The sequence below is a fragment of the Eublepharis macularius genome, chromosome 1 (assembly GCF_028583425.1).
Source record: "Eublepharis macularius isolate TG4126 chromosome 1, MPM_Emac_v1.0, whole genome shotgun sequence".
Classification (NCBI taxonomy): Eukaryota; Metazoa; Chordata; class Lepidosauria; order Squamata; family Eublepharidae; genus Eublepharis; species Eublepharis macularius.
Genome location: NC_072790.1, coordinates 134,595,044 through 134,620,565, shown reverse-complemented (window position 1 = coordinate 134,620,565; position 25,522 = coordinate 134,595,044). Strand labels below are relative to the sequence as shown.

At 43.4% G+C, this 25,522-nt stretch overlaps 1 protein-coding gene across 1 annotated transcript in view; it reads left to right on the top strand.

Annotated features, from left to right (window-relative positions):
* The window catches only part of SERAC1 (serine active site containing 1), a 41,626-nt gene that overhangs the window by 531 nt on the left and 15,573 nt on the right, over positions 1-25,522 (top strand). The window contains exons 2-11 of the mRNA XM_054982968.1: positions 1,518-1,609; positions 4,267-4,303; positions 9,159-9,295; positions 9,836-9,925; positions 10,160-10,291; positions 12,512-12,633; positions 15,382-15,510; positions 17,244-17,357; positions 17,937-18,099; positions 19,665-19,815. Of these exons, the coding sequence (XP_054838943.1) occupies positions 1,518-1,609; positions 4,267-4,303; positions 9,159-9,295; positions 9,836-9,925; positions 10,160-10,291; positions 12,512-12,633; positions 15,382-15,510; positions 17,244-17,357; positions 17,937-18,099; positions 19,665-19,815 (1,167 nt within the window). The remainder of the gene's footprint in view (positions 1-1,517; positions 1,610-4,266; positions 4,304-9,158; positions 9,296-9,835; positions 9,926-10,159; positions 10,292-12,511; positions 12,634-15,381; positions 15,511-17,243; positions 17,358-17,936; positions 18,100-19,664; positions 19,816-25,522) is intronic.

Here is a 25,522-nt window from a genome sequence, read left to right as displayed (position 1 = left end):
CTAACCTGGTTTGCAGGCTCCAGTAAAACTAGTACTACGACAGGTTTCCTTGGTTTGATCGAAGACCATTTCCACAAGTGACTACCTCACTAATTATTCCATTGATGTAATGTATATGTAAAGTGTAACATCAGCTAGAAAATACAAATAGTTTTAATAATTCTCTTCCTTTTACATACAACACTTTACATGTTTATCTGTGGGGGAGGAGTTCCACTTTCAATTATACTTGCACCCTGGTAAGTATGTTTAGGATGCACTTAGAAATAAATTCCACCATGTTCAATGGAACTTTCTCCCTGATTAGTATGCATAGGATTGTAGCCTAATAGACATTAGCCCCTGAGTTTGGGATTTTTGAGGAAGCATGCATAGGATCAAGAGTGTACATTGTTTACTTGAAATAAATGATACCTGCCTCAAAATAAACTAGTTGAGGAGTTTGTGTGTGTGCATGCACGCATGTGCAAAAAAAACCAATCTAGATAGAAGTAAACAAAAAGGGTTGCAGATCATGACAAAATAATTCCTGGTTTGCTTGCAGCTGTTGCAAAGTGAAGGAGTGATATGGTGAACTTTTATCCTTTACAATGGGATAAAGCTACATAAACACAGCAGTGTAATTCTGTATTTTATTCTCACCATATGTTGTTGCCAAAGCCAAAATGGTTTCCAAACAACCTTGTCACCCACTATTGTTCTTTGTCTAGCCTTCCTGTGTGCTGGGACACAGTGGTGTGAGGCAAGAACTAATCAAAGGTTCTTTGAGTTCACTTTATAACTGCTAAGGAGGTTTGTCTGATACATCACTGCATGATTTGCTTCTGTGGCCTTGTTTTTCTTCCAGTCAGCCTTCTAGTATATAGAAGTACAGCAGAAGTACCCACTTCTAGAGGAGACTGCATGTCACATTTTGGGCTTTCTTCCTTCCAGTCAAGATGTACAGAGTTTCAGTATAAGTGGACTGAAGCTGCAGACTCATAGCAACATAGAGCTGAAAGGGATCCTAAGAGTCATCTAGTCATACCCCAGCACTATGCAGGAAATTCACAGCTACCTCCCCAGTGACCCCTGATCTATGTCCAGAGGAAAGCAAAAAACTATTAGGATCTCAGGCCAGTTTGGCCTGGAAGAAAATTCCTTCCTGACCCCAAAGTGGTGATTGGTATATAAGAAAGGGCCATGAGCACCTACCAAGTGTAATTAATGCTGGTGGGTATAAGAACGCTTCCAGTTCAGGAAAATATCAGATACCTGGAAATACTAGTCTTTCAGTTGTAGGTTTTGCTTACAATGAAGGCTGTGATCTGTTCCTGCAAAATATATTTCAAGTCCCAATTATCTATGGAATCCTGGATAGTGGGAGCATTCATGACGGAGTGTAAATGTTCCTTGAAGAATACTATAGTATTCCTGCATTGTGTAGAGCAATTCTGGATAGTTGGTAGATGGCATTGGAGAGAAAGAGAAAGCTGTTTATAAGTAGTGCTGCTCATAATCATTTTATACCTCTACAGAATGACGCTGGCTGCTTACTGTGGGATTTGCTGTAGAAAGATTGGAACTTTTCAGTCAGTTGCTAAAACAGACAAATCATGGAAAGATATCAGTAAGTTTAATTCTATGATTTCTGATCTATGACTAGCACAGCACTAATTTTTTGTAGAAATGCATATTAAATTATAAAGCCCAGATTATATTTGCTTAGAGGGCTTTTTGTCCCCATTCTATAGAGTTGCAAAGTATATGCCCAGTTTTCAGATTCTTAGGGATTTTAAAGATTTGAGAGTAATATTGTCTGAGCTCTTTATGTGGGATTTACTGTTATAAATACTAGAGGCTGGGTCCCACGGAACATTCCTCTTGTGAAAGCAGAAATGTAAGAAAGTCATTGGAAGTACTGAGAGCCAGTTTGGTGTAGTGGTTAAGAGCGTGGGACTGTAATCTAGATAACTGGGTTTGATTCCCCACTCCTCTACTTGAAGCCAGCTGGGTGACCTTGGGTCAGTCACAGCTTCTAGGAGCTCTCTCAGCCCCACCCACCTCACAGGGTGATTGTTGTTGTGGGGATAGTAATGACATACTTTGTAAACCACTCTGAGTGGATGTTAAATTGTCCTGACGGGCAATATATAAATCTGTTGTTGTTGTTGTTAAGTAGTAATAATAATAAAGCACTGCTTGCATTTCCTGTGTTTCCACTTGCACAAGACATATTTCAGCAACCCTTCCTCCATAATGACTTTCTTCAGTTAAATCATATTGCGCCTCCAAATTGGACTATAATGACTGCATCAAATTGTTTTGTGGTATTTTTTAATGCAACAACCTTGATTGGAAATGAAGAATCAACACTTGGCCTTACAGAAGCTCTTATGCAATATCTTGCACAAACAGAACTATGTTAAGTAGAACTTTTCTTCCTCTGTTGCAGGGCAGGATCCAACTCTATAGGGAAATTAGGAAGGCATTTCTTGCTCACTTGGGACCAGGAATTCTAATTTTCCCTGTAGGCATAATACTCAACTTCTGTGCATTGTTGCTGGCACCCCAGCAGACCACATGACAAGCAATGTTGGTGCTAGAAACAGAGAGACTCCACTGTTATATAGCAGTGATGGAGCATTTTACAAGGTTGCAAGGAAGTGTTATGTTAATGAAGGAAGGTATTACTGTAATTTTCTTTTCAAATTTTGGAAGGAAAGTAATGATGATTTTTTAATTAAGACAATACATAGTTCATATATTAACCACACTCCGGTAGTTCTGCTTTCACAGGGATTTTCATTTTCTGTTAGCTGAAACAAGATGTGTTCATGCAGTTAGGGTTTTCACTGTGTGCATTTCCTTGCAAGCCACTTGTGCACGCAGCTTATTATTTTTCATTGTGTATGTTGCAGTACTTCATAGGTCTTAATAACCTTCTGCCTTCTTCCAGCAATTTTGTAATCTCTTTATGTGTATTATGTAATCATCTGGTGAATTGCAAGCCATCATTTGTGAATGCTGGACTAACTAGTAATTTTTAAACACTGGAGGCATTACACATTGTTTTCTACTACAAAAAGCTATTACATACTGTTGAATGACAGACACTTGGAAGAACCATGTTGAATAATGCCATTTAAGTGAACATAGATCACAGTGGTGAAACTCTTTAAAACTGGGAGATAGGACAGCCATGATTAGTAATTTAAAACTTGCCTGGATGGTGATGGGAGGAACCTATATGTATGGAAATAAATAAAGTAACTAATGTCTATGTGCAGCCTAATTCTATACAAGAGTATTTGGAAATAAATTCCACTGAATTCTGTGGGTTCTTTATTTCCAAACAAATATGCATGGGATTGTAGCTTGTACATTGTGATCTGAACCATGTGTTGCAGGCGAGTGCTGAGTGGGGGAGGTGAGCGGGGAGGGGGCATGGCAACAAAAACACACGGACACAGTGCTGGAGGTAAAGAAGGCCACAACTTTATTGAGATTACAGCTCAAGGAGCAAAGGCACGCATAGGGCACAGATCCGAGCATCGGCTGACCTGCCTGCCAAGCTGATGACCCACACGCCCCCTCAGACCCCTGCTGAGGGGGGGAAACCATGGGATGACAGTCAGTGGGATATCAGGTGGGTGTACACCCCTGTGTGGATCACCCCCTGTCACCTGGGAGTGAGGCGGACTGACAGCCCCCGACTGGGCATGCACCAGCCATTCCTCACTCCCCAGACCCCTTATGGGGATCCCCATAATAGGGAAACTGAGCCTGAGGGCCCTGTTTCCCCCCCAAACGGATTGGTGCCCAATGCTCAATACGCCACCTACTAACCCCAAAGCTGTGACGAAAGGGAGGGCTGGGTGGGATGCCGCCACATGCCAAGTGCTGAGGGGCGGGGGCCAGCCTTGTAGACCAGAGGCCTGCACTAGATGAGCCTGGGCATGCTTCCCCAGCCCCTGGTCATTCCCCTGCCCCCTCCACAACATGGCAGCCACCACACTGTCTCCCCACCCACCTCCCCCTCATTGCCCGCAACCTGGCCCCCAGGTGAGTCTAGGAGCCATTGTTTCTCAGATACAAATTTTATAGGATTCAATGGAGTTTACTCTCAGCTAAGCATGGATAAGCTTGCAACGTTAATGTCTGAACTATTTATTTTTAAAAATCATTATTATTTCTGATACAATTAAATAGTTCAGTGTTTTTATATATTAAAACCTGCCATTTTGCAAACACAATGTATATAATACTGAGTTTTTCATTTTTAAGGGAAAATTGCGAAAGTAACTGGCTCACTTATTTTAGGGTAAGTATCCAGCAAGTTTCAATTTAGTTTTTAGAATTAAGTTTGGTGATTTTTTTTTGAAAAAGAATATTGCCAAGAAGCTTTATGTACCACAATCCTAAGCAGAATTACTCCAAGCCAACTGATTTAGGACAGTTTAGAAGGTTAGAAATGTCTTGGAAATGTGTGAGTTATTAATATTTCAGCTTTCAGTCAGAGCATTTGAGTCTCTCTCTGGTATAAAAATGTATGTAGATCAGGGTGGGCCACTTACCCAGCAGCAAAGGCCACTTTAGAAATGAATTATGTATAAAATATTACTATATATATTTGAGATATGACATTGAATATTGCATTTAATTCTACATTTGTTATTTGGAAATTGGTACTCTGGAGTAATTTCTTAAAAAATGTTGACATTGCTTTCAAACTCATAAACATTTTAAAATAGTTGCTTTCTGCTTCTTTTTGGCTCCCTGCTTTGTTTCTAACCCTTTAGAAATTGTTTTGCCTTTCCAGCTTCAGACATCTAAAACTAACATTTAACGGAAAATCAAAGTACATTATTTTAAGAGTGTGCTAGTTGGTTGTTGCTCACCCAAGTATAACACAGCTACTCTGTGTTAGTATAATGTGAAATCATTACAGTGCTGTTATAGAAATAGTTCTAGTCTTGCAAATATTCCTATGCCTATGTTTGGTAGCTAAATGCAACTAATGTTGTTCCCAAAGGCCCTGATGCTCAGCTCTGGGAACGGGAAGAGGAAAATGAGAATGGCTTTGTTGGCTTGTTCTCCTTTGTCTTTATTGCTAGCTATGGAATAGGTCTTCCACATCTTAAAATGTATGTTGGGGACCATACAGTAATAATTTCCAGACTTTGTATCAAAGCGTACTAGTGGGCTGTGAGAGAACCATGAGTGTGCTGGCCTAAATAAATGAAAGACTCCTGTGATTCTGAAGAACTCATTCACAGACATGGTACTAGCTGTGTGTTTCTGAGTTCATTGCTCTAGCCTTGCATTCTTCCAGTTGTCCTCCTTTGGAGGCACATAATCAAGGTCAGCACCAGGGTTTCTGGCACCTGAGGCAGCTTCAGGGCTGATGTTCCCCCATGCACGCGTGCTTTGCGCACGCGCACCTAGACTGCGTGATGATGTCACTGCATGTCTCCACAGGGAGAGACCTCCACAATTGGGATTGCTGCACCCCAGCAGAGGTGCCTGCCCTGAAAGGAGCCCTCCTCAGGGGGGTGGGACACTGATGGTGCAGATGGAGTGTTTGCCCACCTGCTTGTCCAACCCCATTCCCAACAAGGGGCAGGCTGGCAGCAGAAACACCACTCGTTTGCAAACTCCATCACCACTGCTGCTGCTCCAAGGAAGATGCACCCCTTCCCTGAAAAGTGAGCCCAGAAAAGCAACAGGGCCCAGCAAGGGCCACACTCGCAGCCTGCAGCACTTGGGATCAGCTCCCAGGTCCTGGAGCGGGGGCAGGTTCCTCAACGAGTGACAGGAATGCCCATTGGAAACCATGCGAGAGGCCAGAAGGCCCATTGGAGGTGATGGGAGTGAAAAACACCCAGAGACTTGTGGTGGCACCATTTGAACACATCGCTGCATCACAAAGATGCAAGGAGCACACAGATTGGACCACAAGAGCCATGCTCCAGTACTGGGATGACGCCCCCCAGAGTGGACTGACAGCCTGTGGGACCAGAGAAATTGCTCCGAGGGCCTTCGTCCACGCCCTCCCCGCGCCAGATTTCCCAAGTACAACCTTGCCTCGACAAACAGCAAAAAGGAGGGTGGTCCAGCCTCCCAGAGGAGGAGTCCCAAAGATCCCAAGATGTTGCTCCACATACCCCACTGCTGGGCAGCAAACCTCCTCCTTCCCCCATATGCAGTGGTCATCTGCCTGGCTTATCAGATGCCAGCAACTCTGTCAGAGAATGAGAGTCCTCAGTGGTGTCCCCCGCCCCGCCAGACATACATGGGCCACACTTCAATTCCCACAACACTGCCTGAAGTTACATTGAGGGAGGGAAGGGAGCAGGGACGCTGGATGGGGCCCCTTGGCGCCATTGGACACTTGCTTCTTCTGGCAACAGAGTCCACCCCATCCATCCCAGCCCTGAGCCAGGAATCAGTTGCTGAGATGTGTGAAAAGACATCCCTACGGGTAGTGAAGGGGGGCTACTGGCAGCAAGCGAACAGACAGTAGTTTGTTGTTTTTCAACACATATTTTATTAAACTGGAAAAGGTAAAGAGGTTGTCTTGCCAATGCCCCTCAGCTGGAAAGGGAGCAAAGGCAGTTTGCACAGCAGTCAGAGCCGCAAAATCCATTCCTCATCACGCCTTCGCAGGGGCGAGGTTGAGATGGAGGCTGCCTTGGGGACCTGCTTCCTGCACCGGTACTTGCGGAGGATCACCAGGGGCTAGAACAGCCATGCTCCTTGGTCTCGCAGATGAGGTGTGACGTGTCTGCAAGGAAAACAGATGTGTTTATTTATTTATTTTATAACAACAGCAACATTCAATTTATATACCGCCCTTCAGGACAACTTAATGCCCACTCAGAGCAGTTTACAAAGTAAGCCATTATTATTTTATTTAACTTCTATCCCGCCCTCCCCACGAATGGGCTCAGGGCAGCTCACATCATCAATAAAATACTGTAAGTTAATAATCAACTTTAAAAACACACTTAAAATTTACACTAAAATACTCCAGGCGCCATTTTACATAGGCTACTTTAGATACTGATCAAAAACGTGCATAGGTCATAGTGCTCAGCAAAATGCATAGCTGAGGGCAGTCATAGAAGAGGTGGTGATCTTAGATGGAATAAGGGGGGACACTGTCTGGTCCTCAACCGAAGGCCCAGTGGAACATCTCCGTTTTACAGGCCCTGCAGAACTGTAATAGGTCCCTCGGGGCCCAGCTCTCCAGTGGGAGAGTGTTCCACCAGACTGGGGCCAGAGCAGAAAAAGTTCTGGCCCTGGTGGAGACCAGACAGATGTCTCTCAGGCCAGGGACCACCAGGAGTTGTTTGTCTGCAGAGCGCAGCACCGTGCAAGAGACATAATGAGAGAGGTGGTCCTGCAGGTATGCTGGTCCCAGTCCATGGAGGGCTTTAAACACCAGAGTTAACACCTTGAACTAGATCTGGAACTCCACTGTTGCAAGAGACCCAGCCCGATCCAAGGCCAAGCCCAGTCTTCAATGTTAGGGGAGGGTGTACATGGTTGGGAGCAGTGGCAGCAGCAGCTCCAGTGTCACAGGTGGAACCCACAACCAAATGATACATGACCCTCTGGTGAGAAAGCAGTCTGTGTTGGGATGGTCTTATCCTGTGAGGGAGAAAGTCAAGGGGCTGAGCACCCTCCATCAACAGGGAGTTACGAATACTCAGTCAGCCCAACCTGCGGCTGCACATCCTCCTCTGCCAGGAAGGGCCCCAACTGAGGGATCTGAACAGAGCTCCCAAATGGGTATCTGGCACCCCCTCCCAAATGGCTGTGTCAGGAGTAGTTTTCCAGGCAACTGTCTCTGTGGCAGGCAGGTGCTGCCGCCGTCCACCCTCACCGGCAGAGGCTGGTGTTCGGGAGGGTTCAGGTGAGGGGGGCAGCTGGCACAAATCAGCGAGCCAGGGTAGCTGCCTCCTCAGCTCCTTCTTACTTGTCAGTGTTCCCTCGCCCCTTCCTGAGCCAGAATTCTGTGGAGTCAGATAACCTGCAAGAGGACTTGGATGGTTGTTGTTAGTCAGACATTCTGGACTTTGCTATTCTTCCCTTGAGTGAGTGCAAAGTGCTCCCTATTTTCCGCTAAGTCCCCCCAGTGCACTCATGGCATGCCACCATGATCTCCCACTCTCCTGCCTAGCGCTCTAAGTCCCCGCAGCAGGGGGCTGCTAGGCAGAGCCTCCAGGTTCATGGACAGCACAGCTGTGGGTTATGTAGGATGCCTGGTGAGCTGATTGGGTGTGCGGAGGGGGTCTTGTCCACCACAGGGGCTCATGCGGATTGGTTCCCTTGGTAGTTGCCTTCCTGTGCCCCGTCGGATCACATGGGTGGGGCTGGGCGCCGGGCAGGGGGCCCAAGTGTTCCCGGTCAATGGACACTTATGGGCTACACTGCCTTTTTTGTGGCGTAACTTTCTGCTTCTGCAGGGGAATTCCCAGGTCTGGGGCAGCTTTAGAAGCCGACTAACTTGCAGACTGCCCCACTCCCTCTGGCGCCAGCACAGGAACTTGTGCCGCCTTTACGCCTCCATCTGACCAGCAAGCGTGTCCGCTGGGGGCAGCCCGTCTGCGGTAGTGCACCTTGGGTGGCCACCAGCAGACAGGGAGTTACACCCGTGTAAGTGCGCATTATGCCCGCGTAAGCCTTAGTTCTCTCCCTGAGCGCTTTCAATCACCACCCTCAGGATTGCACTGTAAATTTTGCATTGCTTTGCCCAAATGGTGTGCCTGCTTTGCTTTCAAAACAAATGCCACGCCATGCCACTGCTTATGGTGAAGTGCTGTCACAGTGTAGGTTAAGTGGTTGGTTAAGTGGCTGAATTGCAAATCAGCACTCTGCTATTTCAACTCCCACTACTGCCATGAATTCTGCAAGTGGCCTTGGGTAAGCCACTCCTCTCAGACCAGCTCCCCAGTTATTGAACGTTGAAATATTAGTTTCATGCAGTGTTGGTCAAAGCTGTCATTTAGTGAGTTAAGTATACTAGCTAGGTCCTTTATCACCTGTGAAAGGTTCAGATCCAAAAGGACACATGAACTGTAGTTGTCAATGGAAAAAATGTACCTTCATTTTGGATATTCATTTGTCATATACCTATATTAACATTTGCGCTAATATCTTTCTCTTTAAAGGGGTTGTGTCTTCGCTACATATGAACTTCTTACTTTAAAGAGGTTACTCTCTTTTGATACCCAAGTGGTACAACAAGAAAAATTGAAGTCTTACATTTATTTGCAGACAGCTTCTTTGGATCCAAATGAGTATCAGGGTAAGATATATGGATTACTTGTTTAATTGGTTACATCGATTACTTCTTTAATTTAAGAACTGAAAGAGCAGCTTGGTAAACAAAGATGATAAAAAGATCAAGAAAAATAACTTGTTAGTTATATCTTTAAGACTAGGTCAATAGTATAGTTTACTAGAGAATTGTATTCCATTGGAGTCAAGATTTTACCAAAGTTCTTTTAGAACACTGTTCTTGTATGGAGTTTATTCACTGGGATCCATAGGTGTAGCCATAAAAAATACTCTGCTGATGGCCTCTTCCGCTCACTTCTTCCATAAAGAAAAACAAGAAACCAAGCCCCAGCCACAGTGTAATCCTAAGAAGAGTTACTCCAGTCTGAGTCCATTGAAATCAATAGACTTTGACTGGAGTAACTCTGCTTAGGATTGCACTGTAAATATATTCGTATGGGGAGGGTGAGGCTGCAGTATGAAAAGGGGTATACATGGAAGTCTCTGAGTAGGAAAAAGAAACAAGTATGCATAATATGGCCAGACTAAATCTGCAATGTTTTTATAGGGATTACTTATCAAATAAGAAAGGAACTTCATCGAGCTGCAAGGAAAATACTAGAAACAAATGCTAAAATTTTTCGATGGCCGTTTCATGGTAGGTTTCATTTAGTATTTTCAGTTTTAAGAACGAGTATTTCATTCTGGGTTGGAACAAAGGTGCATCTAAACTAGCACTTCTAGCACCAGTGGTTTCAACAGTTTTGATGGTCTTTCAGTTCATACCTGTGTAACACTGCTTATAAAAGAATGCCTTTCTGCTAAAGAGTTAGAATATAATAATGCACTGTAATAACTTGAAAGTGATTTTTTTCATTTGTTTTAAATAAAGACTGTGTCGGTACATTTGATGTAGAGGAATATGAGAGTGCCTTGTGGCTCCTTCTGAAAAGAAGCCTGTCAGAAGACAAAATGGTTCGAATACAAGCTGTGCAGGATCTGGCCTCCAATCATTTCTGGCGAGGTAATACATAGCCCCAGGGCAGTTCCTGTGTGCTAGCTGTAACTAATTCACACGCACTATTATGAAAAGAACTCTTTGGTGAAGCACAGTGGCAGTACAATCTTTCAAGATGTTCTCCTGCACAGTCCCCACTGTGCAGCTCAGGAGCAGATTCATTTCAGTAGGATACCTTGGAAATCAAGTTGGTCTTTAAGGTACTATTGGACCTGAATCTTGCTCTTCCACTACAGACCAACACAACTATCTGCCTGAAACAAAAAAAAAAACTGGTATCCCTGAAATCTGGGTCAGATTCTCTAATCTGGTTAGAGAATCCCAAATTTATCTGGCCAATGTAAGATGAACCAACAAAGCTCAACAGAACCAAAGTGAAGCAAGAGAATCCATGTCCAGCCAGAAATCCCAGTGTTAAACCAGAGAATCCTCCCAAACTGAAGCAAGGGGGGAGGTTCACTAGAGCCGCAGGTGGCCACCGGTGGCTTGAAGGGCTCTTTTGGAACTTGAGTGGGGTTGGAGGGGCGGGATGGGAATCCATCCTGCCTGCTGCCTCCTGTTCCCCACCAGCCTCATGCTGTTCTCCTGCCTGCCTGCCAGTTCTCCTGCCCACCAGCCGTGTGCCACTTTCCTGCAGTGGCACAGAATTGGAGCTTGCCTCAACTTTACCAGCTTTCCTGCCTGCCAGCCTCATGCTACCGTCCTCCTGCTGGCCAGCTCTGCTGCCTGCCAGCATTATGCCACCCTCTGCCCTTTCACTCATTGCTGCTACTCTGCCTCTGTGTCTGAATAATATGGCTATTCAGAGTCCGGATTCCTGGATCCAGCCTAGGATTCTCTTATGTGATCCAGCATCAGCTAGTTGATGCCGCATCAACATACATCCAGTTATAAAGCCAGATCATAAGTCCCAGATCACACACTCCTACCTGCAACTTAGGACTTACTTTAGCTGACTCCTCAGCTTTTCTCTTTGTTCCATCTTTTTGCTTGGTCTTTTCCCATCCTTCTTTCTGTAGGTCTTTGTCCTCTTAAAATGTTTAAAACAGGAAAATGATGGTACTGTGGGCGCAACTCACCTTAAGACAAGGCATAACTGATTTACAAATCACATCTGGAGTTGAAATGAAACAGTCAATTCAATTATGTTATTTCTGAAAGCTTTCAGCAGTCCCCTTGTAATTTCATTTAGGTCCATGATGGTGGAGTGTGGAGAAGTTCCTAAAGGCTGGGTTTATTTATTTATTTTCTTCGATTATACCTTGCCTTTCTCCCCAATGGGGATCCAGGGCAGCTTACATCTTTCTCTTTTTCTGCATTTTATACTCACAACAACCGTGTTAGTTAGCTTATGCTATTATGTGTGTGACTGACCCAAGCAAGTTGCTATGGCAGAATGGTCTCCCAAATCCTGATCTGACACTGTAAACACTATACCACACTAGGGAACTATGCAGTTCTTGTGTTGGCACACGTATATATCAAGGCAGAATTTCTTCATATATTCTCTTTAAATGTGTGAATGGCAAGTGAACAGGGAGGAATATGCGTGAGTCTGTTCACTTGCCAGGCTAGTCTGTGTAAGTGCCTTAGCCCCACTCTTAGCTCTGCTGTCACATGGGTGGAATTAATTCTTACCAAGCATATATAAAGGAGATCTGCTGAAACTTTAGCTCTGTTATGGTGGTGGTGGGCTTTCCTAAACATGGTCCAACAAGCTCAGAGTTTGCACAGCTTCCTGGCTTCCAAAGTGTAGGAGCTTCCCCCTGTTCTGTACCCTGTTCTGTACCCTGTCAGGGACTTTGCACTTCCTAAAAGACTTTAAGATCAATCTTTGGAGGCTTTTGCACAGCATTTCCTGATCTGTGATTAGTGTCCAGTATTCAGACAAAAAGCAGAGTTTTTTAAAAAAAAATAAAGCAATTGAGCTGTTCAACAAAAGTTTTTTCCTCAATGAGTATGCAAATTTTGGCCAAAAAAAATCAAAGTTCACAGAAGTTCAGCCCAGATCTAATCGCAACTTTCCAATTTAATCTACTGCTTTGCAAACACCATAATTTTGTGTGTTTCAGATTGGTTTTTCATTCTCTTTCCTTGCCTTGCAAAATGGGTGGCTTTTATCTTATCTGTTTGCCACCTCTTTTATTCTGTGTGGCACACCATCATTTCCAAACCGAGCATTGGAAATGTTTAAGCCATCCTAATCCAATCTTTATTTTTATATAGATTATCAGTATAGGACAGTTGCCCAAGCTAGTGATCAAAGAACTGCAACTGGCTTAGCTCGATGTAAAGATGTTGACCTGCGATTTTTCCTGCCGCCACCTCCTTTACCAAAAACAAAAGATGTAAGTACAATAAAATTCAGACTCCCTTTGGCCAAAAGCTTCTTTTTGTAACAGGTATTTGAGCATTAATTCCCAAGAGTTGATATATGATAGCAACCTTAATATAATAGCCTTCTGGTATTTTCATCCATGTGAATAGGCATAATTTTGAAATCTGTTTATATGACATTTCCCAAGTGCTGAGTTGTAGATGGTTGTTAATCAGTCCCTTGAGCTGTCTGTGGTCAGGACCGCAATCTGTGAGCAAGAACAAGATGTAGTCTGGTCAAAGAGTGAGAGGTGCAGATGAGGTTAGGGATATAACAAGCCATGCAATCCATCAGTTTTCTGATGGTGGAGCATAGTCAGGACAGAATTTCTGCTTTTCTAAACACTATCACCTTCATCCTATGTGGATTTCAGTTTGTTCTCCCCACCCATCTGACCATGGCAATTAGGCAGTGATTCAAGGTGGAGATAGTCCTATTTGAGTATTTTGTATTTTGTTAACATACATATTAATGACTCTTAACCCCATATCTTTGGACGATCTTACATAAAAGTTTAATCGAAATATTGAACAATAGTAATTAGAAATGGAATGTTGAGGTACACCATAAACAAACAGCATTCACAAATCTCTAAGGCCAGACCACTTTAACCTGTCTACCACCCCTGCACAAGAACCACCAATGCCTTCAGTAAGTAACAGTCAGTCCATGGCAAAGACTGTTCCAACCACTTCAGTCAGAAGTGCACCGTGCAGAAAAGCAACACATGATCTTTCTCATGTGTTGGCAGGGCCGGCGCATCCATGGAGGCCAGGTAGGCGGTGGCCTCGGGCGCGCGGGCACTGGAGGGGCACTGGACGGGGTGTTGGGGGCGGAGGCGCACGCAGCGAAGCTGGCATGACTGGGCTGCAGCTACTGCTGCAGCCAGCCAGCCAGCCCCTTGCTGCTGCCGCCGCCGCCACACACCCCAGCCGGGCACAGCCTCTGTGCGCTGCTCGAGCAGCGGCTCGCGGCTTCTGCACAGGGCCAGCGCGCTGCCGCTGCCACACGCCCCAGCCGGGCGCAGCCTCCGCACACCTCCCCAGCAGCGGCTCGCAGCTTCTGCGCCCGGCTGGGACGCGTGGCGGTGGTGGCGGAAGCACGGGGCTGGCTGGCTGGCTGCAGCAGCTGCAGCCAGCCACGCCAGCTCTGCTGCGCGCTCCTCCGCCCCAACCGAGTGCAGAAGCCGTGAGCTGCTGCTGGGGTGGCGCACGGAGCAGCCTCCGCGCGCCGCTCCAGCAGCAGCTCGCAGCTTCTGCGCTCGGCGGTCCTCTGCGCGCTGCCCAGCCCCGCTGCGGCGCGTGATGACGTCTGCGATGATGTCATCACGTAGTCTGTGGCGCACGCCGCCGCGGGCGCCAAAACCTCTGGCGCCGGCCCTGTGTGTTGGGACCCATACAACCTGGGATAGGCCAACAGTTGTCATGGTAGCCATAAAGTCCGGAGCAAAGCCTGCCAAGAGTGCCTCAGCATCAGTATTAACCCTCTTCCCTGAAGCAACCTTCTGGGGGACTTCAAGACCAGATCTGAGACAACTTTTTCCAGCTCAGTCAGGATGCTTGCTGGCATGCTGGGTGAATAGTACACCTGTAGGACCTCTAGCCTGTCCCTGGTACCCAACGCAGGAGACAAAAATCAAGGCCAGGCAGTATATGTCCTAAGAACCTATGAACAGTTAAAGACTATGGAGGACCACTGCCACTTTTTATTTTTAAATTGGTTGGTTATTTTTCATTCAGGAAAGTAGATGTTTATCCCCTCTTTAAACAGTTGGGTCAGGAGGATCTTTGGCGACATACATGACTTTTCTGGCCCCTTTAGAATTAATTGACTGTTGACCTCAGATTGCAATGTCCTGTAAATTGCATTCTGGTTTGCAAAAATCTCAAGCCACTTTCAGCAAACAGAACATTTGCATTGAGGCTAAGGCCTAATTTAAACATGATGCTGATGGTTAAGAAGAACTTATAATGTGGTTTTGCATGTGTCCAGCATCCTTTTCAAACATGCAAGCTCCCTTTACAAGTGTGATGTACATCGGTGCAATACCCATCAAAGCTACCTAACTACTATGCAGTGGCACATGTATTGACTGAGGACTCAGTTTAAATGAGATATTGATGAGTATGAACAATGTCACATGGGTAAATTCTTTGGTCCTGTCAGAATTGCATTTAAAAAAGAAAGGGGCTAAAGTAATTAGTGTATGAGCATATGACAAGAGTAGCTGTTGACCACTGCTGCCTGGTCTGATAAATGTCAACTCTACAGGGACAAAAGTGACATATAAGCCTGAATTACACTTTATTTTTAGCTGTGAATGGTATAATACTTTCAGGACAAGTGGGCTTGCTTAGTAATAAAAATGAGTTTTACAGTCTGGGGAAATTTATGTTCAAACTTTGGCACCATCATTACATATAACAGAGTGATCATCTAAGCTGGCAGGGGAGCATGGATTGCTTTGGATCCAGTAAAACTGGGGAAGCTTTAGGCTGATGATCTTGTTCCTGGTAAGGAGAGGCTAAGGCTACCTGACAGTTCCAAGGGGAGACACGGCAAATCCTTGGGCTAACAGCAGATGCTTTTTGGCATCCCATCAGTCCCTGCAATAGAGAATCTATTGTTTCACAATTTTCAATTCCCCCCCCCACATAATTTCATGCTGTCTGATATTGCATGATACATTGACAGAAGTGTGTTTGCTTGTTTGTTGCAGAAGTGTTGTTTGGAAGATGAACTTCGAGTGCTATTGGCAGCCTTACCACAGACAGATTTTGACCAGTGTGTACAGTATTTCACATCCTTGGCTTTAAGGGAAAGCAGTCAGACCATTGCTGCACAAAAGGTGTGTTCTGAAGTCACAGTGGATTGTCAGAACTGAAATGGTATACATAATATGCAACATAAGTTCTGAGTTACTGATGAAGGCAGTAGCCAACACGTTTATAGAAGTTTTTCACCTTGAGACCTGTTATCCAGATAACCTGAGGGCACATTAAAAAACTTCTATACCCTCTAATAAGTTCCTAATTTTTATGGCTGCTGCATTCTGCTAGAGTGATGTTGGCTTGCAGACTTAGTGCCTGGTCAAATATTTATTTAGATCTAACTGTTCCAGGTGTGCAGGTTCCTTGGACTCATCTCCCTCAGGCAACCATGTTCTATCATACACAGAACTCTCAGCATGAATTCCTGTGTCTTGACTCAAGCTAGATAGTGAAATATAAAATCTAATGCTTAGTTTTTCAAAAAAAAATCATGCTAACATTGAGTACTTTAATATTTGTCTGCATAATAATTTTCAGAGCAGGGGAGCGTTCTGTCAGTTTGATTTATTGTACATAGCAATACTGCCTTGCAATATAAAGACTGATTAAACACAGATCAGTGAATCATTCTGATCAACTTACACCTGATCAATTCAGCATGTAATTCAGAACTAATTGAAAACAATCCCTAGTGGCACAAGCTTCATATGGCACAACTTTACGTGTTACATATTTGTCTGTATCTGATAACAAATAAAACTATCTGTACTAAAAGGTCAATGAATCATGTTTATGAGAAATTAACCCAACCATTTTTCCCTAAGGGGAAAAATGCCTGTCATGATTGACATCTCTGATATTGCCAAGTTCACCAAGGGCCAAACCTTTCATTATATGGAATATTATTATATTGGTCATCCAGGGCTTTTTTCTGGGAAAAGAGGTGGTGGAACTCAGTGGGTTGCCCTAGGAGAAAATGGTCACATGGCCGGTGGCCCCGCCCCCGGATCTCCAGACAGAGCAGCGTGGAGGGCAATCTCAACTCCCCTCTGTCTGGAGATCAGGGGGCGGGGCCACCGGCCAGGTGAACATTTTCAAGAGGTTCCAGAACTCCGTTCCCACGCGTTCCCCCTGAAAAAAAGCCCTGTGGTCATCTATTATTCTATTGCCCGGAGCCAAAGCAAACAATTTTTTATCCTGAAAGTTCTGAGGTCTTGTATTGAAAAGATTTAAAAGGCTGTGGAGCATCCTTGCTCCACAAGGCTGTGGTTTGAATTTAGAAAGACTTCTTAGAATTCCAAATTGACTAGCCCGTTTTTGTAAAGGAGTTTTAGTTTCCAGAAGTCCTAGGCTCAAAAAAAGAAACATGAAAAACCACATCTGCTCAGGATATTATGTATCTACACTAACCAGGGTGTAGATTGTCTATATATTTTCTTCAAGCTTAGATTAAGCAACATCCCATTCTCCATAAGCTACAATCTTGATCCATGACTTTGTCTTACCATACATAGTCTTTGGTCATAACAGCAAGCCTAATTGCTGCTAATGGATTTCTTGATGAATATAAGAAAGCCCCACAACTAGTTCTGCTGTCATGATGCTCTTTTCATCTGTTGGAAAGAAGTGTCACCTTGCTAACCAGTTCTGACTTCTGGAAACTGCACATTGGTGTGGGTGTATGTTTGGGTGATCTCCGATTTGCCCCATCAAACTTGTTCAAACGCTAACTATTAAGTCTAGCTCTTGAACTTGCCATTTTGTTTAACCATTGTGTTTTAAAATTCATTTTTGATTTGTTTATTTCTAGGGAGGCTTATGGTGCTTTGGTGGAAATGGGCTGCCTTACTGTGAAAGTCTCAGTACTGTCCCTGCTGACACAGTTGAACTCTTTTGCTTGCAAGCCTTAGTGCAGCATTCCAAGGTAATGCAACAGATAAGTCAAGCTCTAAACTTCTGCAGATAAATTTCCATTCCCCAGAAACCATTATAGAAATTGTCTCAATCTTTGGCAAATAAATCTGAATAAAAGACAAAACCCTTTCAAGAACTACTTTCAGAATGAATTAAACAGAAGCCAGTGGAGTAGCACCTTAAGTAGCACCTTAATAATGACACTTTGTAAACTGCTCTGAGTGGGCATTAAGTTGTCCTGAAGGGCGGTATATAAATCGAATGTTATATTATAAAGACTAACAAAATTTATTCCAGTATAAGCTTTTGTGAGTCAGAGTTCACTTCATCAGGGTCATGAAGTGGACATCTATAACAGATATGTTGCACTTTAAGTTATAAGAAACAGAAAGGTGAATGGAAGTGGGATGTTACATGTTTGCTATTTTAGAATTTGAATATGGTAGAACGTGTTTTTTGGCTCTTTTTAGAGAGTCCATTAGAGATGACTAAATTGCAGTTTTGTGTTTTGGATAATTTTGCAATAGATTTTTCAACAGTTTGGATGTTGTCACGTTATACATTTCCTGTATGTTTTGTATAAATGTAGATTCCTACTCATTGTGATAAAATTGAATCATATGGTGGGCTTCAGTTGCTGCAAAAACTATACCAACTCCGAAAAGATTCTTCAAAAATACAAAGGAGTATAATTCATATAATTGGAAACATGGCACTGGATGAACGACTTCATTCATCTATATTTCATGCAGGTAACAGGAAAGCTTATTGGCCTCTGCTGTAGATAAAATTGCAGGACTAATGATGAGAAAGAGACAGTCCCGTAGTTTTTCTTCAAATTATGTTGTGTTTTTTAAAAATAAAACACTTTAGTCAACACACTGTTCAGTAAGTTAAAAATGTAAAAGTTCCTAGACATGTCATTTGGAGAAGAACTAAGCTATTATACCAACTAGTCCAAGGATAAATGGATGGTTGAAAAGAAATAATTGTTAGGGTTATGAATAACCTCAGTGCAAGAAATTAATATGAATAAGTACAGCTTGCCTATTGAAGGTTAGTCCTTTCGTTGCTAACACACTGGACAAGTTTATACTGTCAGCCAAATCAAGACTGTACCTCTTCAGGTACAAATCAAGACTGGACTGTACCTCTTCAGATTGTGGCTAGTGGTTGTTGTTTGATTGTTGCATTACCAAAATAAAATGCTCTGCCTACACACAGAAAAACTGCATGTTGGTGAAGGCTTGGATGAGCTGATCCTTGTTATGTATCAGTTTTTGAACGGATGAGTTTATGTTATTGTCACCTCAGACTGTTGATAGAAACCTTGGAAAGGTTTGACTGATACTAAGTTTGAAAAAAGTAGCAAAATCTTGTAATGCCTTTTATTGAGGCCAACCCAAATAACACAAAACATTGTGAGAATGCTTCATTAGGCAGATGTTACAAAAATTAAAAAAGTGAAAGAGGAAAAAAAATCAGGTCCAGATCTTAATACTTGTCATGCCAGCCATTGATGTTGGTTACTGGCAGGCTCACAGTTTGATTGCTGTGTTTGATTACAGCATTTACATTCTGGAAAGAAGAAACAAATAATGGACAATCATCTTACTTGAAAAGAAATAGTCCAGCAAGGTCCAAATATCACCAAAAACCTGTCCGAGAATCACAATTCTCTTTGCAAGCTGAGAGCAGATGGAATCAATTGCAGACTTAGCAATCTGATTCCAGTATGGTTCATGTAGAACCTGGCTTGGGTGCAAGTGATGCACAAGTGAAAACATAAACAGACTTAGCTCAGTTATGCTTGTGCAAGTTCTTTTGTAACACCTAGCATATTCATCCCTATATATTATAGTGCCCAGAAATTGGTTACACACAATCTTGAATGAGTGGAAACGCAAGTGGGGATAAAAAAAGTTTGATCTAGTGAAAGCAGTTTTTCTCACTTTTCTGTGTGCTGTCGCAAGCGAATGCACTGGCTCCAACCCCCTGTCTCTTGCGAAGGCTTGGTGTGTGCAAAATGCTTCCTTAACAAATCTAAACTATTCCTCCTAATACCATCAACTCATCCATGCAGGTCCCTGTAGAGCATGGAGAAGCGTATTCATTCAGGGCATCAGCCCTGGTAGCAGACACCAGGTTGCTGAACTTTTGCAAACCAAGATTTTAAAGAGCTGTGAGCTGTTCAGGTTAGAACTGCAGTAGAAGATGGCAGAGTATGCATATTTCCTACTTTAGAGTAGCACACTTTCTTTTGCAAGATAATATATATTTCTTTTCCTTTCACATACTTAATTTTATTCGACCTTAGGTTGGGTTTCAGTACTAGCTGAAGTTATGAAGTCTCAGCGCATCATGGATTCCTCACATGCAGCAAGAGCCTTGGCCAACCTAGACAGGGAAGTAGTACAGGAAAAGTATTCAGATGGAGTGTATCTTCTGCATCCACAATGTCGAAGCAGGTAAGGAGGGAGACTCATATCTTTCCTTTTACTTCATCAGTCAGTGTAAGTTTGTAAGTACTTATTGCCTTTCTGAATTATGGAGCTTCCCCTGTAGCAGTTGCTGTCAGGGCTCATTCCATGTACACATTTATTATTTAAGAACTTGCATTTATGAATTATCAATTACCGATGGAACTTTGATTTGATCCCTTCAGAGAAGTCTGGTAACATATTCCTCTGCTAGGCAGATGCTGAGAAATCAAGTGACAGTCATGCATTGTTCTGAATGACTCTGGTCAGACCTGATTCAGATATAGCATGCACTTAAGAAGCCCTGAGGTTTCCTATATTAAATCACTAGCTTGATGCCCGTGCTTCGCTACAGTATTTAACTACTTTAAATCCAGTTATAAAACTTATGGGTATGTAACATTTTTGGGTTGGGGGGCGGGGTTAGTTGGTTTTGTAGTATAATAGCATAGTACCCGAGCTTCACAAAGGTGTTTGAATAAAACGAAGTGTGTTGATGCCAAAAACTGATGAAGTGAATTTCGAAATGTAACATTTATTGAAGAGATTTTAAAAGGAAAAGGTTGTAGTGCAATAAATAAAGTGAAAAATATGCACAACCTTTTTTTTTCTACTGAAGGATATCTTTGTAGACCTCATTGGTGGCTTTCCCCTCAGGGTGTTAGGATCACCAGGCTGCTGGGTGAGCTCACTCTGCAGCAAGCCACGTAGAACTGCCCATGTGAGAAGCAGTCCTCCCTCAAGTCAATTCCTGCCACCTTCAGTGTCTGCCCCTGGGACTTGTTGATCGTCATAGCAAAGCAGACCTTGAGGGGGAACTGCAGTCTCTTGAACTCGAAGAGGTTATCTGATGGTATGAATGGTATGCGTAGTATGAACACCGACTTCCCCCCACCCACCCCGAGCACTGCCTGTGAACAATGTGGCCTTGATGATGTTCCTGTGGAGGGCTTTCACTCATAGTCTAGGGCCATTGCAGAGTTTGGGTGGGCTGAGGTTCTAGAGCAGCATCACTGGAGTTCCTATTTTGAGAAGAAGCTTGTGGTCTGGGAAGCCAGGAAGGTTGAGCATGTTGAGGAACTCCACAGGGTAGTAGACTGCATCATCCATTTGCATCACTGAGTCCACAGATCTGTACTTCATTTCTGCCCCTTTGAGGGAGTTAAGTTGTGTTTCATTAATGATGGCAGCCTTGTCGTTCTTGGGGGTCAGAATTGCACACTTGCACAGCCAGTCCATGGACTTCTCTGTGATAGTGACGCTATCAGGGTATATTGTGGCTGTTAGGTCTGCTAGAGTCATTACTACTGTGCTCAGGCCGGCAGGGATGGTCACCTTTCCCTAGGACTCAGGATATGCTCCATCCTCTTTTTTTAGTAGGAGTTCAGAGAATTCCCCAGCAGACACCTCGCCTCTCAAGTGGACCCTCATGTTCTTTCTTAGTGAGAGTTTCCTGATTAGGGGCCACAGATACGATGCCTTGACACACACAGTAACCTCGTTGGCTCAAGTTCCCCTTGGGACTACTGGCAAAGTCTGCCAGAAGTCTCCAGCCAGCAGCACGGTGACTCCCCCCATCGCTCTCTCATTGCCCCTGACATCTTTGAGGGTTATGCTCAGTGCTTCAAAACACCCCTTGTGCGCCATGGTGCTCTCATCCTAAACAATGAGCTTACAGTTCCACAGCACTTGGACCATGTAGCTTTGTTTTGAGATCCTGAACAGGGGTGTTTCTGCATGGATGAGGTTAAGAGGCAGCTTGAAGGTAGCAAAAGATCATATGCCATGCCTGAATGAGCCTTGACCTTCCGTGGAAGTGAGCACCTCTCGATCCATCTTCCAGAATTGCTTTGCTCATAGAGAGAGACTGCCGCTCTGTGCACCTCAGGCTGATATTGCTGGTACTTGGCCACTTCTGCTTGGTGCACTGCAGCAGTAGGATGTGCATATTTCTTTGCCGCATCTCTAAGTTGCTTCCTCCTTTTAGCATCGGTGTATCTTGCACGACATCTGTCAGAAGGCTTCTTGGCGGCAGTAAAAGGTGATCGCTGCCAGAGGTGTGAGGTGGAGTTAGACTGAGGGACGGGTGGTGTGGTGTGGTGGGCACTTCAGCAGGTTCATGTGAGAGGTTCGCATTGAAATGGCCCCTAGAAAGGTTGTGTACCATCTCCCCATGAACATTTTAAAACTCAGTGCCATACTGAATTTTATTTAAAATCCCTCTTCAGGAGTCTTGTACAGTCTTCCTTCAACTGTCTACAGTTTCCTTGACCTGATTTTTACCTCAGAACACAGAGTTTCACAGCTGACCCATCAGGGAGGGGGAGGGTGCAAGCAGGCAGAACCCTGCCAGCCACACAGGAAAGCCAGGCCCCACAGGGAAATTGGCAACCCTAGAGGGGAAGACTGGGAGGTGTATTTTACCTCAGGACACATTCTTTTTTAATTTTTTTTATTAAAAGTAAAAAGAAGCAATATCAATTGAAAGTGCATAGAACCTTATACAGAATACGTTAAGCTACAATAGAAAAAATATAGACAATAGATTTAAGTTGCATAGGAAATATAAGCACAATCTATAACAAAACTGAATATCATACTTTTGCAATTCTTCTTAAACATTTTATATTCAGCATTATATTCAACCTGTGGAAAAAAGAATACTTGCTGAGTTAATTTATTAGTTTATTTAGTATGTTAGTTTGACTATTTTAATATATGACAGAATTTCATCCAAACATGCGGCAGAAAAGGACATATAGAAAAACAATAGTAAAGGAATGAGGCTAAGAGAACTAATTAATTTCTAATTAAATAAATCACAATGGTTAAAGATACCAAAATGTATAAACATCAAAGTAAGTTTCCCTCCATCACCCCTGAAATGCTTCTAAATAAAGTTTAATATCTTATCTTGTTAATTTGATTATTTTATTTAACTGTTAGACTATTGACTAAAATAAACTGTTAGTCTATTTTAGTTTTAATTATACTATAACAAAATATATAGGCCTTAAAATGAATCTCCCCCTCATTCTCCATGTGTTCGTTATTCCATTATCAACTTCCACCCACCCACCCCGCCGCCCCGTGTAATCATTCAAGGCAAAATAATAATTCAATTAGTATCTAATTGTATAAATCACAATACTTAGAGATATCAAAATATGTAAACTTCAGGTTAAGTTTTTTTCTCCATCACCATTCTAATGCTTCTGAATAGGATACCTAATAATAATCATCATAAAAGAGAATCCCTGAACATTTTATTTTCAATATTATACTGAGCCTGGCAAATTTTGTATCTTAACTTATTAGTTTTACTCTTATTTTACTCTTATTATTTAACTATTATAAATCTTCCCCTCAGTCTCCGTTTATGTTCTTTTTCTTCATATTTCCTTCTAAGTTATGTGCCTTAATTTGATTACTGAGTTTAGTCAGCTTCCATAGAACCATATAATAATTGGATGGTCTAATCAAAACAGGCCTCTTGGATCAAAGTCCCATTGAGCCTTCAGATAGTTTCGCGTTGACCAACAATATGTACTCTTTAAGTCCATGAAATCCAGATTCTCAAATCTGCAAAAGCCCAAATTATTTCTCCTGAATTCCATTTCCGCGATTTCCTTTCTTCAGTCAGCTTTTGTTGATAGACATGCTTTTGTCTTCTGGCAATCTTCTTTTGATCCCATAAAAACTCCTTGCACAGTCTGGTCACTTTGTTGTGGTTGGATTGATAAATTGATGAATTGCTTTGGTAATTTCTTATCTTCCAAAGCTGGTGCTTGAATCTCCCCATCCACTTGCTGGATCTGAATTAAAGCAGTTTTATACTGTTGCTTTATTTCATTAAACAAAATTTCCATTTTATTTGAGAGAGAAAAAATTATTTGAAACATCTAAAAATATATTAAAAATAGTTTCTTCATTCGTGCAACCTCTTATCTTAACCAAGACTATGTAAAATTATGATTACAAGTTTCTCATACATATGAATACAGGGCTGGTGCGTCCATTGAGGCTGGGCCGGCAGCCACCTTGAGCGTTAAGGCACTGGAGGGGGTGCCGGGGGCAGGGGTACATGCCACAGAGCTCAATTGCCCCGTGCTGCTGTCGCCGCCGCCAGTTCGCAGCTGCAGGCCAAGCACGGCAGGCGTCTGGGGCGGCGCACAAAGCAACTGAACCGGAAGGCTGGGAGGGCGCATGCATGCCGCCCCAGCCGCCTGCTGCGCCTGCCGCAGCTGCTGCACCCAGCCAGGAGCGCATGCTGGTGGCAGCAGCGTGGGGCAACTGAACTGTCAGCCTCCCAGCCCTCCCGCTCAGTTGCCCTGTGCTGCTGCTGCGGGCCAGGCGCGGCAGGCAGCCGGGGTGGCGCGCGGAGCGATTGAGCCGGAGGGCCGGGAGGCGCACGCATGCCGTCCCAATGGCATGCCCTGTGTGTGACATCACACACAGTGACGTCGTCATGCAGTCTGGGTGCGCACACGCATGTGTGGGGGAACAACAGCCCTGAACCTTCCTCGCGCGCCAGAAAACCTGGCACCGGCCCTGTATGAATATCTTTTGGCCCTCAACTAATACATCCTTGAGAATCCCTGAGTAATATCACTAGCTTCTATGAAGTTAAATATTCCTGCTACTCTCAGGCACTCTCTGCACTTAGGCTTTAGTACATTGTATATATCGTGATGCGAGTTAAAACACTCTTCTGATCTACAAGGGGGCATACAACTATCTTATTCCATTGTTTCATGTTCCTCTCCAAGGTTGTTCTGTTCTAGGCCACTATGGGGCTAGGCTAGGCCTGTTTGTGTGTACAAAGGAATCTTCTATGACTTTTTTTGGTCATATCCAGTAACTCTTCTCTTATAGTTTTAGCTACATCCATGACAATATATGAAAAAATATATCATAGGAATTATCTGCAGTGAAAGCTGCTGAGCAGCTGTCTTATTACTCCATTGATCCTCTCACTAAGTATCTCATATAGAATGCTACTTTAGAAGGCTCAGGAAGAATTAATTTACTTTTCTGACTTGCCTGTGCTACTGTTTTTTCCCTTGGGCCTCTGATAGTCCACAGAACTCATTATGAAATATGAAGGGTTAGAAAGCTTAAATACATCCTTTATTGCTCACTCTCAGATCATAAGGTATTTTCCTTAGTACAATAAATTCATACTTATTGGTTTGAAAACATTTTGCTTATTGAAGAGACAGGCAGTACAATATGTCAGTTTAGTCACCAGCTCAAATCCAGAAAAGGTTTAGGAGTGCCAAAGCATAGTTTAATGGGATTGAAATCTTAGCCACATACTTAAATCCTATTGAGTTGAGTAGCTTGTGATCAGAACTAACTTTTTCAGGAGTCTTCTAGCTTCTGTGGCAAGTAGTTTCTACTGGGGGGAGGGCAGCAGTATAAATAGAAGTGTGTGAGTGTGTAGTGCACTGTGTACAATGTCATACTTGATTAAAGCCCTCCAGAAAAAAAAGCATTATGATAAATCTAAATATCTAATTCTGAACATGCTCCACCCACTGGAGTCAATTTAAAAAAAAATCTGCAAGGGATAGGTGGGAGTTAACTGCAAATCTGGGGGAACCAGGAAATGTTAAAATTATGGACAGTGGGATTGAAGCTTATGTATAGATGATATTATACACCAGTTAGAATTTCTTAAATGACAGATGCT